This window comes from Pseudonaja textilis, chromosome 1, assembly GCF_049901715.1.
Source record: "Pseudonaja textilis isolate UNSWEBS1 chromosome 1, rPseTex1.2, whole genome shotgun sequence".
Taxonomy (NCBI): Eukaryota; Metazoa; Chordata; class Lepidosauria; order Squamata; family Elapidae; genus Pseudonaja; species Pseudonaja textilis.
In genome coordinates, this window is record NC_141990.1 from 184,407,332 (window position 1) to 184,419,300 (window position 11,969).

At 39.5% G+C, this 11,969-nt stretch overlaps 2 protein-coding genes across 3 annotated transcripts in view; both read left to right on the forward strand.

Annotated features, from left to right (window-relative positions):
- Positions 1–4,502, forward strand: part of PDE11A (phosphodiesterase 11A) — a 185,239-nt gene extending 180,737 nt beyond the window's left edge. Inside the window, exon 21 of one of the 2 annotated variants that reach the window (XM_087918209.1) lies at positions 147–260. Coding sequence is in view for 1 of the 2 variants with exons in the window: in XM_087918156.1 (XP_087774282.1) it covers positions 147–290 (144 nt within the window). In the remaining variant the exon portion in view is untranslated. Of the gene's footprint in view, positions 1–146 lie in introns of both variants that reach the window. The other variant, XM_087918156.1, reaches the window with a different exon arrangement.
- Positions 4,503–6,738: 2,236 nt separating this feature from the next.
- On the forward strand, positions 6,739–11,020 carry IFT70B (intraflagellar transport 70B). The gene has a single exon (XM_026697009.2). It carries the CDS (start codon positions 7,103–7,105, stop codon positions 9,107–9,109), a length of 2,007 nt encoding a protein of 668 aa, XP_026552794.1. The 5' UTR covers positions 6,739–7,102; the 3' UTR covers positions 9,110–11,020.
- Positions 11,021–11,969: the final 949 nt, after the last annotated feature.

An 11,969-nucleotide genomic window follows, 5' to 3' on the forward strand; every position in this document is an offset into this window, starting at 1 on the left:
ATACTCTCTATTAAATGCTCTAGAAGAGAGTCTCTCCCATGGAGTCTGTGAGCAAACCAAACCAAGCAAATATTCCATTTTATCTGAACTGGAACCAACATCTTAACTAATAATTCACAATTGCTTCTTTTGTGCTTTCTCTTCAGGCCTTAGTGAAAGTGAATGGAAAATTGAAGCCTATGCTGGATTCTGTGGTGGCCAACAGAAAAAAATGGGAGGAATTGCACCAGAAAAGATTGCTTTCCCAGACAACATCCAACTTAGCTATGTCTCTGGAGAGCATAAAATAAGTCTACATCTGTTTCCTGTTTCTAGGATAAGAGAGTCAAAAAAAATGCTTAACGTTTTGTCTCATAGTATTTAATTAATAATATAAGACAGGCAAGAACATATGTAATGTCAGTGAAAATATACACCGGCTGGCCAAGCCTTAGCTTTTCCTACAGGCCAACACTTGGTCTGAAGGGAGAATCTACAGGGAAACAGTTGGACTCCTGCAGTAATCTGGAAAGCTTGGCTGAGTCTGGATCCTGTAGCTTCTTTCAGCAACAAGAAAATCGGCAAATATGGTCCTAAAAGATTCATATAAGTGGAACTCATGGTTCAGTAAAATTAATCAAAGTGAGCTGTGGCTGATTTAAAAAATACCGAAGCATCTTCAAGAGACATTGAAAAAAGGGAGAATTTTTGTAAAAATATTTTGAGATTGCACCTTTCCAGCTTTTATTAGTATGAATGGTTATTCCTGCACTTGTGAAATTTGTCTTTTTACCCCTTTTATGTTCTATTTGGTTTGTTCAGAGAAGCCTGCTTTATATTCTGAAGAAATACGTTTTTTACACAAGCCTCATAGGATTCAACAGGGCTTTTAGAATTGTCTCTCTTCGCTGTATTTAAGGAAGGGAAAATGAACTTTATTACATTTAAAAAGACAAACCTGCTCTGCTTCCTTGATTTCATATTAGCAACCAAATTTGAATTGCTCTGCAGGCAGAAGCTTATATAAAGGTAAATTTCTGCATGATTCTTTTAGAATTCTGTAATAATTTCATTTGTAAAGCTGCTTTGCACATCTAAGAAGAGAACCAGTGGTATATCAAGAAAACTGTGTAACAAAAACAAAACCTTGCCTTGGATAGAGAACTTGCACTTATAGGATATGAACGTAGCTTTCTAGTACATTTTCAGAAAATTATTTTTAAGTCTGATACGACACAAGATGATAATATGAAAAGAGCAATGACTACCTCTGCTTTTTCTAGCTATTTTCTTATACATGTTAATAATTTATTTTAGCTAACAGAAATTAAGTCACCATTGCATGTGCTCCAATTATTATTTTTTGCATGTTGGCAATCCTTGACTTATAAAATATCCACAGAGATGTCTGCAGTTGAAATGAACTCACTTCTGTTAATGAAACGTCAAATTTATTTCAGCACCGGCATGGCAAGTTACTGGATTTCTATTCCCTAATGAGGTGTGGAATTACATCTATATTCCATTCTCATTGCCAGTGTGGTCTATAGATAAATTGTGCTTGCCCCAGGAAGGATGTTGTACACATGTCTAACCACAACCCAGTCAACACTTACTAAAAAGGTTTGTGAGCTAAGAACACCTGAGTCCAAACAATTTGCATGCCTAACATGACAGTCTTTGTCATATGAATTGACATGTGGTTGGGATTACTCTAGGTTACTGGCACTTCCCAAAGTGTAAGAACAAAGGGTCTGACGAAGATGGCTGGCTATAATTTCCGCTACCCTAATAAATCCCTGCCAAAGATCATTTGGAAGTAAAAGCTCTCTAAATACTCAGAAGAATCCTTACAGAAGAAGATGTTTGTAAGAGCAATATTATTGCATCCCTTCCCTTTCAGAACTTAAAAGAATTTAGATCGCACAAAAGACTGGACTTCTGAAGGAAAAAAAAGTGAAAATGATATAATGCTATCAGAAATCATGCAAAGTGCCTGGGTTAAGTCAATTTATGAGAGCAGTTAAAACAATAACGAATAAAAGCATAACAGAGAATCAGAATTTTATATAGTTCTATAACAGCAAAGAATCATGGTTGGGATTAAAAAGCACTCTCCTGAATTTACAGGAATAATTTTAAGGACAGAAGACTCACAACTCCCATCTCTACATTTGAATCTCTGCAACTGAATCACTTGGTTTGAGGTTGGTAGGAACTTGATAGTGAAAGCTGGGGTGCTCTGAGGGATCCCTTTATCATTTTCTTGTAACTGAAAGGTTCTGCATGGAGTGTGAAAGGGAGGAGAGGATTTATGTCAACTGTAACAGTGGCATTTTATTATTTAACAGAAATGAGCGGCCCAACGTAATTATTTTAGGGGGCATGTTCAAGGGCACTAAGTGTGATCATGTAGAAATGAGCTACTTCTGTTAGTGTAGCCAAACCTCTGGCTCTGCCAAGCCCTGCTACAGGATAGGGAACCCAACACCTTCCATAAATTATAAGTTACAACCACCATGGTCTTGGTGATTGAGCTGTGGTCCAAACAACTAAAGGACACCAAAATGCTTAGCATGTTAAATGTGACAAGGCTCTCCCAACATTTTTCAAGGATAGAAAAAAGAAGCGGATGTCCCTGAGAGCTGGATGGAAAAACATTTGACTTGATATTCTCTCTCACTGTGGTTTAGGATTTCCAACCTTGAACATTTCACAGATAGACAGGAAGGACATGGTTCTGCAAAGGTTCTTTTTCATTTCCTCACTCAGGAAACCCATAGTATAGTTAGGGAAAGGTAATCTCTACCTATCTATACCTTTTGTTTTAATTCAAAATTTAATTCAAATCACATTGCTAATGTCTTAATTACAATAGTGTTCTCCTCTCCATCCATATCACATTTCATAGTTCCTGGAAGTTCATTAAATGCTTGTTAAGCTTCTGAGGGAATTTTAAAACATTGTTTTTTTTTGGTACTGGCAAACTTTATTGAGACTCTCCGAGTGAATAGAATCTTTTAGCCTAAAGTTAACTATATTGTTGTAATGGAATTTTTGCAATTACACCTATCAAGATTTAAGCAAGAAACCATTTAAATTCTGTGAATCCATCACGAATTTGCTAAAGAAAAGTACAAGCAATAGATAGGATGGCTGCTTTTCAGGAGTTGTATTTCAAAACAATGACTAAGGAAAGTATTTTCCATCATATAAATTACAGTGCAGATCTATTGAATGATAATGTATAGGTAAAACACTGATAGATGTTAGTAGGTGAAGCCTGTCACTGTTTACTTTTTAAAGTAAAATGAAAGCATTCACCAAAATAGAATCTGTCACACTGCAAAAGGACTTCCAATGTAAAATTATTTCAAATATTTCTTGGTTCCAAACATGCATATAAAAATATTTGGGAAATATGCCTTTCCCAAACACTATCAGGAAACTATACACTCGTATAAACATGTACATATATATGAAACTGCATAAAAAATAGGGATTCTAATTTTTTTTAAAAAAAAATTAAAACACATGAAATTAAAGGAGCATACTAAGACATGTTTGTGATACCAGCCTAGCCCAGGTGTGAACTATATATACAACTGAACTATATATACAATGGAGAGAATTTCCCTTGGCATAAACAGAGCAGATGGAATCATTTGCCTCTAAAATGTTATACACATAATATAAATTTGCTACTTTTCAGTTAAGCAAAGCTGGTATAATCATAAAAGAGTAGCTTCTCTCGGGCTAGGAATGTTAGTAACCTTGGCACTTTAAACAGCACAAATGCATGCTGACCTGTATTATACATATTTATTACATTTAGAATTTCTGAGTCACAGAACTACCTGACTCAAATAAATGCAAGATCGTCTTGAAAAACACTTCAAATAGAATGTAATTGTAATGGAAAAATTATAGTTTTTCCTTTTATAGGGAATTAATTCTGATTCTCTGGCAGGTACTCTAGATATCTGCCATCTTCCACATAAACTTCTAAGCACAAGATTCAGAAATCAGATTATCTATTGTATCACCCATTTTCAAATAGTAGCATTTTGTATTTCTAGGAACACATGACAAACCATCTGAATCCTAAGTGTAATCTAATCTGATCTCTACAACACTTTATCATATTAATGAGATACGTAGATCCCTTAACTAGACTCGATCCATTTTTAAAAGCTTTCTCCCAACACTGGTTTTAGTACTATTCACTTTTGATGAAGTCTTCTGGAGAAATTGAAAGCTGCTCCCTTCTGTGACATTTTCAGTCAATTATAATGCAAATGTTACCCCACTCTCAATATTTTAGAGGAACATGTTACTTGAACAAAATACAAGATAATGGAACTTAATTATTTTTCCAGAGGGAACAGGACATGTAAGGGGAAAGAAAGATCTATGTTATTGTCTAAAATAAATACTTGTAGTCTTTTAACTTGTTTCTGTTATTCCTCCACCATTTCCCTCTTTTTCCTCCTCAGTAATAAATAAAAAGGTGGGATGGCATACTTGGAATTTGTCTGAGGCTTATTTATGTAATATGTGCTTTATGGCAAAAGACAGATACCATGATTGACTGGGGGTTGCTGGCAGCTCCATAAAGCTTTCCTGAATTTTGATACGATGCACTGCGAAGTGTGACATAATTTATAGCATGTAACCTCCAGCTTCCTCCAAGGTTGAGTGTTCCCTTGTTTCCTCTGCTTTTTATTGGCTTCAACACATCGTTGCCCATGGCAACAGCAGTGGCAGTGAAGGGAATGCAGAACCATTGCAACTGACATACACTTGAGGCCCTAACAATGTCAACCATCCATCACAGACTTATTTGTAATTGCCTCCATCTATTTCCCATGTCTCATGCTATCTTTTCTATTGTGGCTCAAAATTCAAAAACTTGCTGACTAATAGTGTGGTTCCAATGCTCCCCCGTGTCTCCATTCCCTTCCCCCAATTCCAATACAATGTCTCCTGACGACTAACACATTTAGGCATAGAGAAGCATCTTCTCCTCTTCAAAAAGTTAAACAAACTGTACGGTCACAAGGACTTCATGGATTTGGAGGTGATGGTAAATTGTCCAGTGGTCCATGTAGAATCTACTTTTAAAGGCTCAAAGCTCCTTTTAATTTTATAGAAGTAGAGTCTTCTATTCCTTAAGTTCATTTCTAAGGAATATTTTGGGGTAGATAGCTCCTAGCGTTACCTATCCCAACACATTCCATAATTTGTATTTTTTTTCCTAAACAATGCTTTGGGTTTCTAATGAAAGGGAGACTTCCTAATGGAAATGGCCTTACTTTGGATCCCTATAAAACTGCCGTAGGAGGCAGAACATGAGAAAATTAAAACCATTTCAGAAATCTGAACGCCAACCTACACTAAAGCATTTCCCCCCCCAAAAGAATCCATAAATTGTTGGCCAGAAAATGATGTGTGTGAAATTTTACTGAGGAAATTCTAAGCCACATCTGGAAAAACCCCAAATGGGGAAGGTTCAATTGCACTGTGTTTTACATTAGACATGGGCACTAACGTTTAAAATGCTTTTATTATTGACCATAATGATTTCTAAATACAGAGAGATGGGCAAAATTTAACATTTAAAACATTTTTTGTAATCTTATTCAAAAAAAAAAAACCTGTAGGAAAGAGTTGCCTGAACAATTGTTGACATATATTCTGACACTACCCCAATGCAGCCCATAAATACTTATTTGGCCATAAAAAGGAAATTGCCAGCCAAATCTACTAAGCTTATTGGAAGATATATACTATTACCTGAAAAAGAAAATGAGAAACAGTCATTGAACATTCTGATACGTTGCAATACATCCTTGGTTATGGTTCACTAAAAAAATATTCAACAAATGTCCAATAAAAATAAGTGTACATGGTATTTTTAAAAAGTTGATATTAATATAACTAGATAAATGCTTTAACGATTTGTAAAAATGAAAACCTTCAAAACATTTGCATTTAATTTCTGCGGAAGTTTGTAAGATTTCATTAACAATTCACTATTATTCTAACGCTCAATTTGTATTCTGTCCCTCTTTCATAAAGACAGAATATATTAAAGCTGTATTTTATTTTTCAAAAATTCTGCAAAATTAGAGGTAGTATTTAAGATCATTCACTTGAGTTTTATGGTTCAAATTTTAAAGAAACCATCTGTAGTCTATCATAACACTAGTTTGTGCAAATACAAACAAAATAAATTGTATAAATAGCAGAAGATTGGGTTCTCTTTCCATACCCTACTCAACCTGAAAACCGAATTAGCGTGTTTTTTTTTAATTTAAATCAGAATAAAAAAGACATGTCAATTTTAATAGAGGGAGTTGAATTATATTTAAAAAAAATTAATTATAGATTTGAATATGCCACTGCATATTCTTTAGAGAGGAAAGAGAATTGTTCTTACAAGACAATCTTAAAGTTGAACCACTCCTATTCGCTTAAGGGGAGGGGGGAGGAGGGCACGTCTTTGTTTTAGCGGGACGTGACGGTCCATTGAGCAGTATGGAAACGGCATCCGATGGACAAAGGAACCGTGCGGCATCAACTTCGTCAGCGCCAAAATCCTTTTCTCCACCCAGCAATTGAAAGTATAGGCGCTTGATTCCTTTTGCAGCCCGTTCCCCTTCGAGATTTCGGAAACAGCGGATTTGGCTTCAAATCTCCGGAGGAGAGGAAAACGCAACTCCGCCTTAGCCATTCTAGGCACCCGGCCACGCCCCTGACATGGAACTCTCGGCGAGAGCCGGACGCCCAAGTTCCAGACGAGAACTACATCCCCCACAATACTTGGCGGCAAGGGAAAAGAGAGCCGCGCGGCTCGCGAGCGATGTAGTCCTCGTAGTCAATCCTTTTGGGATCCCCATTTCTTTCCCATCTCTTCCCCTTTTTACCACCCTCTTTCCAGGGTCGCAGCGACGCAACAAGAAAACAAATACGGAAGGGCCCATTTCCCCAGGGCGATCACCACCGCCACTTTTACAACTCGGGTCAGTTGCGGGTCGCGGCTTCTCCGTTACCTTCCGCTTCCGGTGGCGGCGTGTTGCCTAGGCAACGTTGTTTACAGGCGACCAGAGGCTCGGTCAGGATGGCCGACGGCATGGCCTCTATCGCCGACGGGGAGTTCACGGCGGCTATTTACGGGCTGATCCGAGCCGGCCGCTTTGCAGAGGCGGTGGGGATCTTGAGCAGCGAGTTGCAGAGGAGCTGCCGGTCGCGGGCCGGCCTGTCGCTCCTCGGCTACTGCTACTACCAGCTGCAGGATTTCGCCGCGGCGGCCGAGTGCTACGAGCAGCTGGGGCTCCTCCACCCCGAGCTCCACGAGTACCGGCTGTATCACGCGCAGGCGCTCTACAAAGCCGGGCTCTACGGCGAAGCCCTGCGCGCCGCCGTCCCGCTGCTCGACGTGGCGGCCTTCCAGAGCCGAGCCCTGCGCCTCCAGGCGGCGGCCCACTACGCCCAGGGCGACCTCTCCAGCGCCAAGGCCCTGGTGGAGTTGCAGCTGGCAACCGCCACCGAAAGCAGCCCCGGGGCCCCTGAGGACCCTTCCGAGCTTCCCGATGCGGAGGTGAACATGGGCTGCCTGCTCTACCGCGAAGGGCAGCACGAGGAAGCCTGCGGGAAGTTCGCCTCTGCCATGCAAGTGCTGGGCTACTGCCCTGAGCTGTCCTACAACATGGCCCTGTGCTGCTACGCTGCCAAGCAATACGCCCCTGCTCTGAAGCATATTGCCGACATCATAGAGCGGGGCATGCAGCAGCACCCGGAGCTGAGCGTTGGGACCAATACCGAAGGCCTCGACGTCCGCAGCGTGGGCAATACGTTGCTCTTGCATCGGACGGCCCTGGTGGAAGCCTTCAATCTCAAAGCTGCCATTGAGTACCAGCTGTGCAACCTCCAGGCAGCTCAGGAGGCCCTAACAGATATGCCTCCTCGGTCTGAGGAGGAGCTGGACCCGGTCACTTTGCACAACCAGGCGCTGATGAACATGGACAGAAGAGCCACAGAAGGCTTTGAGAAACTTCAGTTCCTTCTGCAGCAGAACCCTTGCCCCCCAGAGACGTTTGGGAATTTGCTGCTTCTCTACTGCAAGTATCAGTACTATGACCTGGCTGCGGATGTGCTGGCTGAGAATGCTCACTTGACGTACAAACTGCTCACTCCTTATTTGTACAACTACTTGGATGCTATGATCACCTGTCAAACGGCCCCCGATGAGGCATTTCATAAGCTGGATGAACTGTCAGGGGCCCTAACAGAGCAGCTCAGAAAACTGACAAAGGAGGTGCAGGAGTCTAGGAAAAATCGAGATGATGACGCTCTAAGGAAAGCTGTGAATGAGTATGATGAGACACTGGAGAAATACGTTCCTGTCTTTATGGCCCAGGCCAAGATTTATTGGGATATGGAGAACTATCCCATGCTAGAAAAAATGTTCCATAAGTCAGTAGACTTCTGCAAGGATCATGAAGTGTGGAAACTGAATGTGGCTCATGTACTATTCATGCAAGAGAACAAATACAAAGAGGCAATTGGTTTTTATGAGCCCATTGTAAAAAAACACTATGACAACATCCTTCAAGTTAGTGCCATTGTTTTGGCTAACCTATGCGTTTCTTATATTATGACTAGTCAAAATGAAGAAGCAGAGGAGCTGATGAGAAAGATTGAAAAAGAAGAGGAACAGCTTTCTTACCATGAACCTGAGAAAAAGATCTACCATCTCTGTATTGTCAATCTGGTTATTGGCACTCTTTACTGTGCCAAAGGAAATTTTGATTTTGGAATTTCTAGAGTGATTAAGAGTTTAGAGCCATATAACAAAAAACTAGGCACAGATACTTGGTATTATGCCAAACGATGTTTCTTGTCACTTCTAGAAAATATGTGTAAGCACGTGATCATGGTGCGTGACAGTGTCATTCAAGAATGCATCCAGTTTCTTGAGCACTGTGAAGTGTATGGCCGAAATATCCCAGCAGTAATAGAACAACCACTTGAGGAAGAGAAGATGCACAGTGGGAAGAACACGGTTACCTATGAAGCTAGGCAGCTGAGGGCACTGATGTATGAAGTTATTGGGTGGAATAAGTAGCTGCCATAGAATTTATATTCAAAATGGCCCAAGTCAAAAGATCACTGAAAAGTGGTGATGTAGTACACTTCTGTTGTAAAAGATCCAACTGAATTTGAATTAACTTGGAATTATAGGACAGCACTTTTCATCCGTTAAAAAATATTTTTATTAAATGAGCTTCCTTGTCAAATGTATGATAGATATATTTAACAAAAGTAGAAACAGATTTATAAACTTGTGCTGTCCAATAAGTAGCACTATAGAATGAATGTACTATGAGGGGTGGATAATATATCTTATATATGCTATATTTTTCAAGAAGTTATTTGACCACAATATTTCATTTAATTCAGGTTTGTAAGTAGCTCTTTAAAAATACCAAAAGTACCTTTCAAATAAGTATTGGAAGTTGAAATTATCAACCTAAGTCAACTGCTAAATTTGGTAAGGGCAGAATATTATCTTTGAAAGATGTCAAGCTTTTGAACATTTTAAGTTTTATTGTATGTATGTTAATGCTTTCAGGGTAATGGGAGCTTTGGATAAGTAGGCTTTCAAGTCCTAGTTTAAAGCAATAAAAAGTTTTTTTTTAAGTAACATCATTTAAATTTTACCAGTACAAAAATGGAAACAAATGCAATATGTATTTTTCCACAATACTCTCTGTAATGTTCAGTGGAAGTTGATTGTGTGTGCAGGGCAAGTAAACATGGATGCAGGAAGTACTAAGTAACTGCATTTATCTACAAAACATTTTCCAAATTTACCGACACCATATTTTCTACTAGATGTATCAGATAGCCCAGCATGGCTCATTTCAGGGAATGTACCACTAGTTAGTTGTTATTCCTTTCTTTAGAGGTAGAAATATTTGCTCCTTCCAGTTATGGAGTTTACCATGGCCCTAGAGACCATGTCAAGTCTGCATAATTTCTCATAGGGTTCATCCCGTGTCTTCTATCTTTTAAGATTACAGGTATGATTAAAGTTCAATCCTATAATGTCAGCATGAAACACCTAACTCTCATTTTCCTTCTTCCTTTGCTGGACAAAAAGTTCTAAAGAACTCAAAACAACCATCTATGCACCATTTTGCCAGACTAAACAAAAGTTATTGGTACTGTGGATTGTATTTTTCTTTAATCATTCAAATTCAAGATGAAGCTGAACATTATTACCATTGTACAGCAGCTTGGAAATCACCCTGATCATACAACATGCTAAACGTGGCTTAATATATCTGTAGTGGATGTGAATGTGCCCCAAGTGACACAGTAAACGGGTCACCTCTACCTTATTGATTTCCCTCTCTTTTGAATGATATCCCAGAAACCTTTGAGCAAACTAGCATGTTTTTGATGTTTGGGTGGCACTCTGGACTGATAAAAGGCAAACTAAGTGATAACACATCACTTAGTGTATGTTTAAAATATCCCTCAACCAGCCTGCATTTGTAGGACATTCTCAGTCCAATAATGATAAGGCTTACGGGTCACATTGTGGAGTTATATGTTTGAAGCCAGTAAACTTACTAATATTCAGGTGGTGCCAGCATTATTTGAAGCCATCCTATATTAAATGTTTGCACAATTTCAAGAAATGTCTTGTGGAATCCAGCCTTATTCTAGATGGAAGAGAACAATGGAAAGTACAATGTTTCAAATTTACAGGAGAATTGTATATTGTTCAATGTAAACAGGACAACCTTTATTGAAGGTTTTTAAAAGTCACTCCATATTTTGGGGGACAGAGTGCAAGCTGTGGGCAATGATACAAGAAGATAGAAGAGCTTTGCTTAATATTCACTGTGTGCTTTCTGTAAAAGTCAGTGGGCATTTAAAAAAAAATCCTGGGCATATTTGTGGGGGTTCAGTTGTTGAAATTTCTCGAAGCAATATGGTACACAATAAAGATACCTTTATTATGTTATCCATGGCTGATTTTGCTATCATGGTCGTTGGCTCTGGACATTTCCATTTTAAAATCGTCTTTAATAATACCATGGCCTGTATTATCTTTTGGTATCTAATGCTCTGATCCATGTTTTTAATGTAAGGAGTCCTAGTATTGAACGCCTTCAAAGGAAACTGCTGTGAGAAAGGTATTTTCAGACTTTGTGTCACCATCATCCTTTCTGAACTACAGGCGAAACTCAAAACATTAGAATATCGTGCAAAAGTCCATTTTCAGTAATGCAACTTAAAAGGTGAAACTAATATATGAGATGGACTCATTACATGCAAAGCAAGATAGTTCAAGCCATGACGTGTCATAATTATGATGATGATGGCTTACAGCTCATGAAAACCCCAAATCCACAATCTCAGAAAATTAGAATATTACATGCAATCAATAAAACAAGGGTTGTCAGACATCAGAAAAGTATACGCTTGCATATGTACTCAGCACTTGGTTTGGGCCCCTTTTGCAGCAATTACTGCCTCAATGCGGTGTGGCATGGAAGTTATCAGCCTGTGGCACTGCTGAGATGTTATGGAAGACGAGGATGCTTCAACAGCAGCCTTCAGCTCTTCTGCATTGTTCGGTCTCATGTCTCTCATCTTTCTCTTGGCAATGCCCCATAGATTCTCTATGGGGTTCAGGTCAGGCGAGTTTGCTGGCCAATCAAGCACAGTAATCCCACAGTCATTGAACCAGGTTTTGGTGCTTTTGGCAGTGTGGACAGGTGCCAAGTCCTGCTGGAAAATGAAGTCAGCATCCCCATAAAGCTCATCTGCAGAAGGAAGCATGAAGTGCTCCAAAATCTGGTAGATGGCTGCGTTGACCCTGGACTTAATGAAGCACAGTGGACCAACACCGGTAGATGACATGGCTCCCCAAATCAACACAGACTGTGGAAACTTCACACTGGATTTCG

Excerpts from the sequence above, each read along its gene's own strand:
- IFT70B (XM_026697009.2), top strand. The coding sequence starts at position 7,103 with ATGGCCGACGGCATGGCCTCTATCGCCGACGGGGAGTTCACGGCGGCT.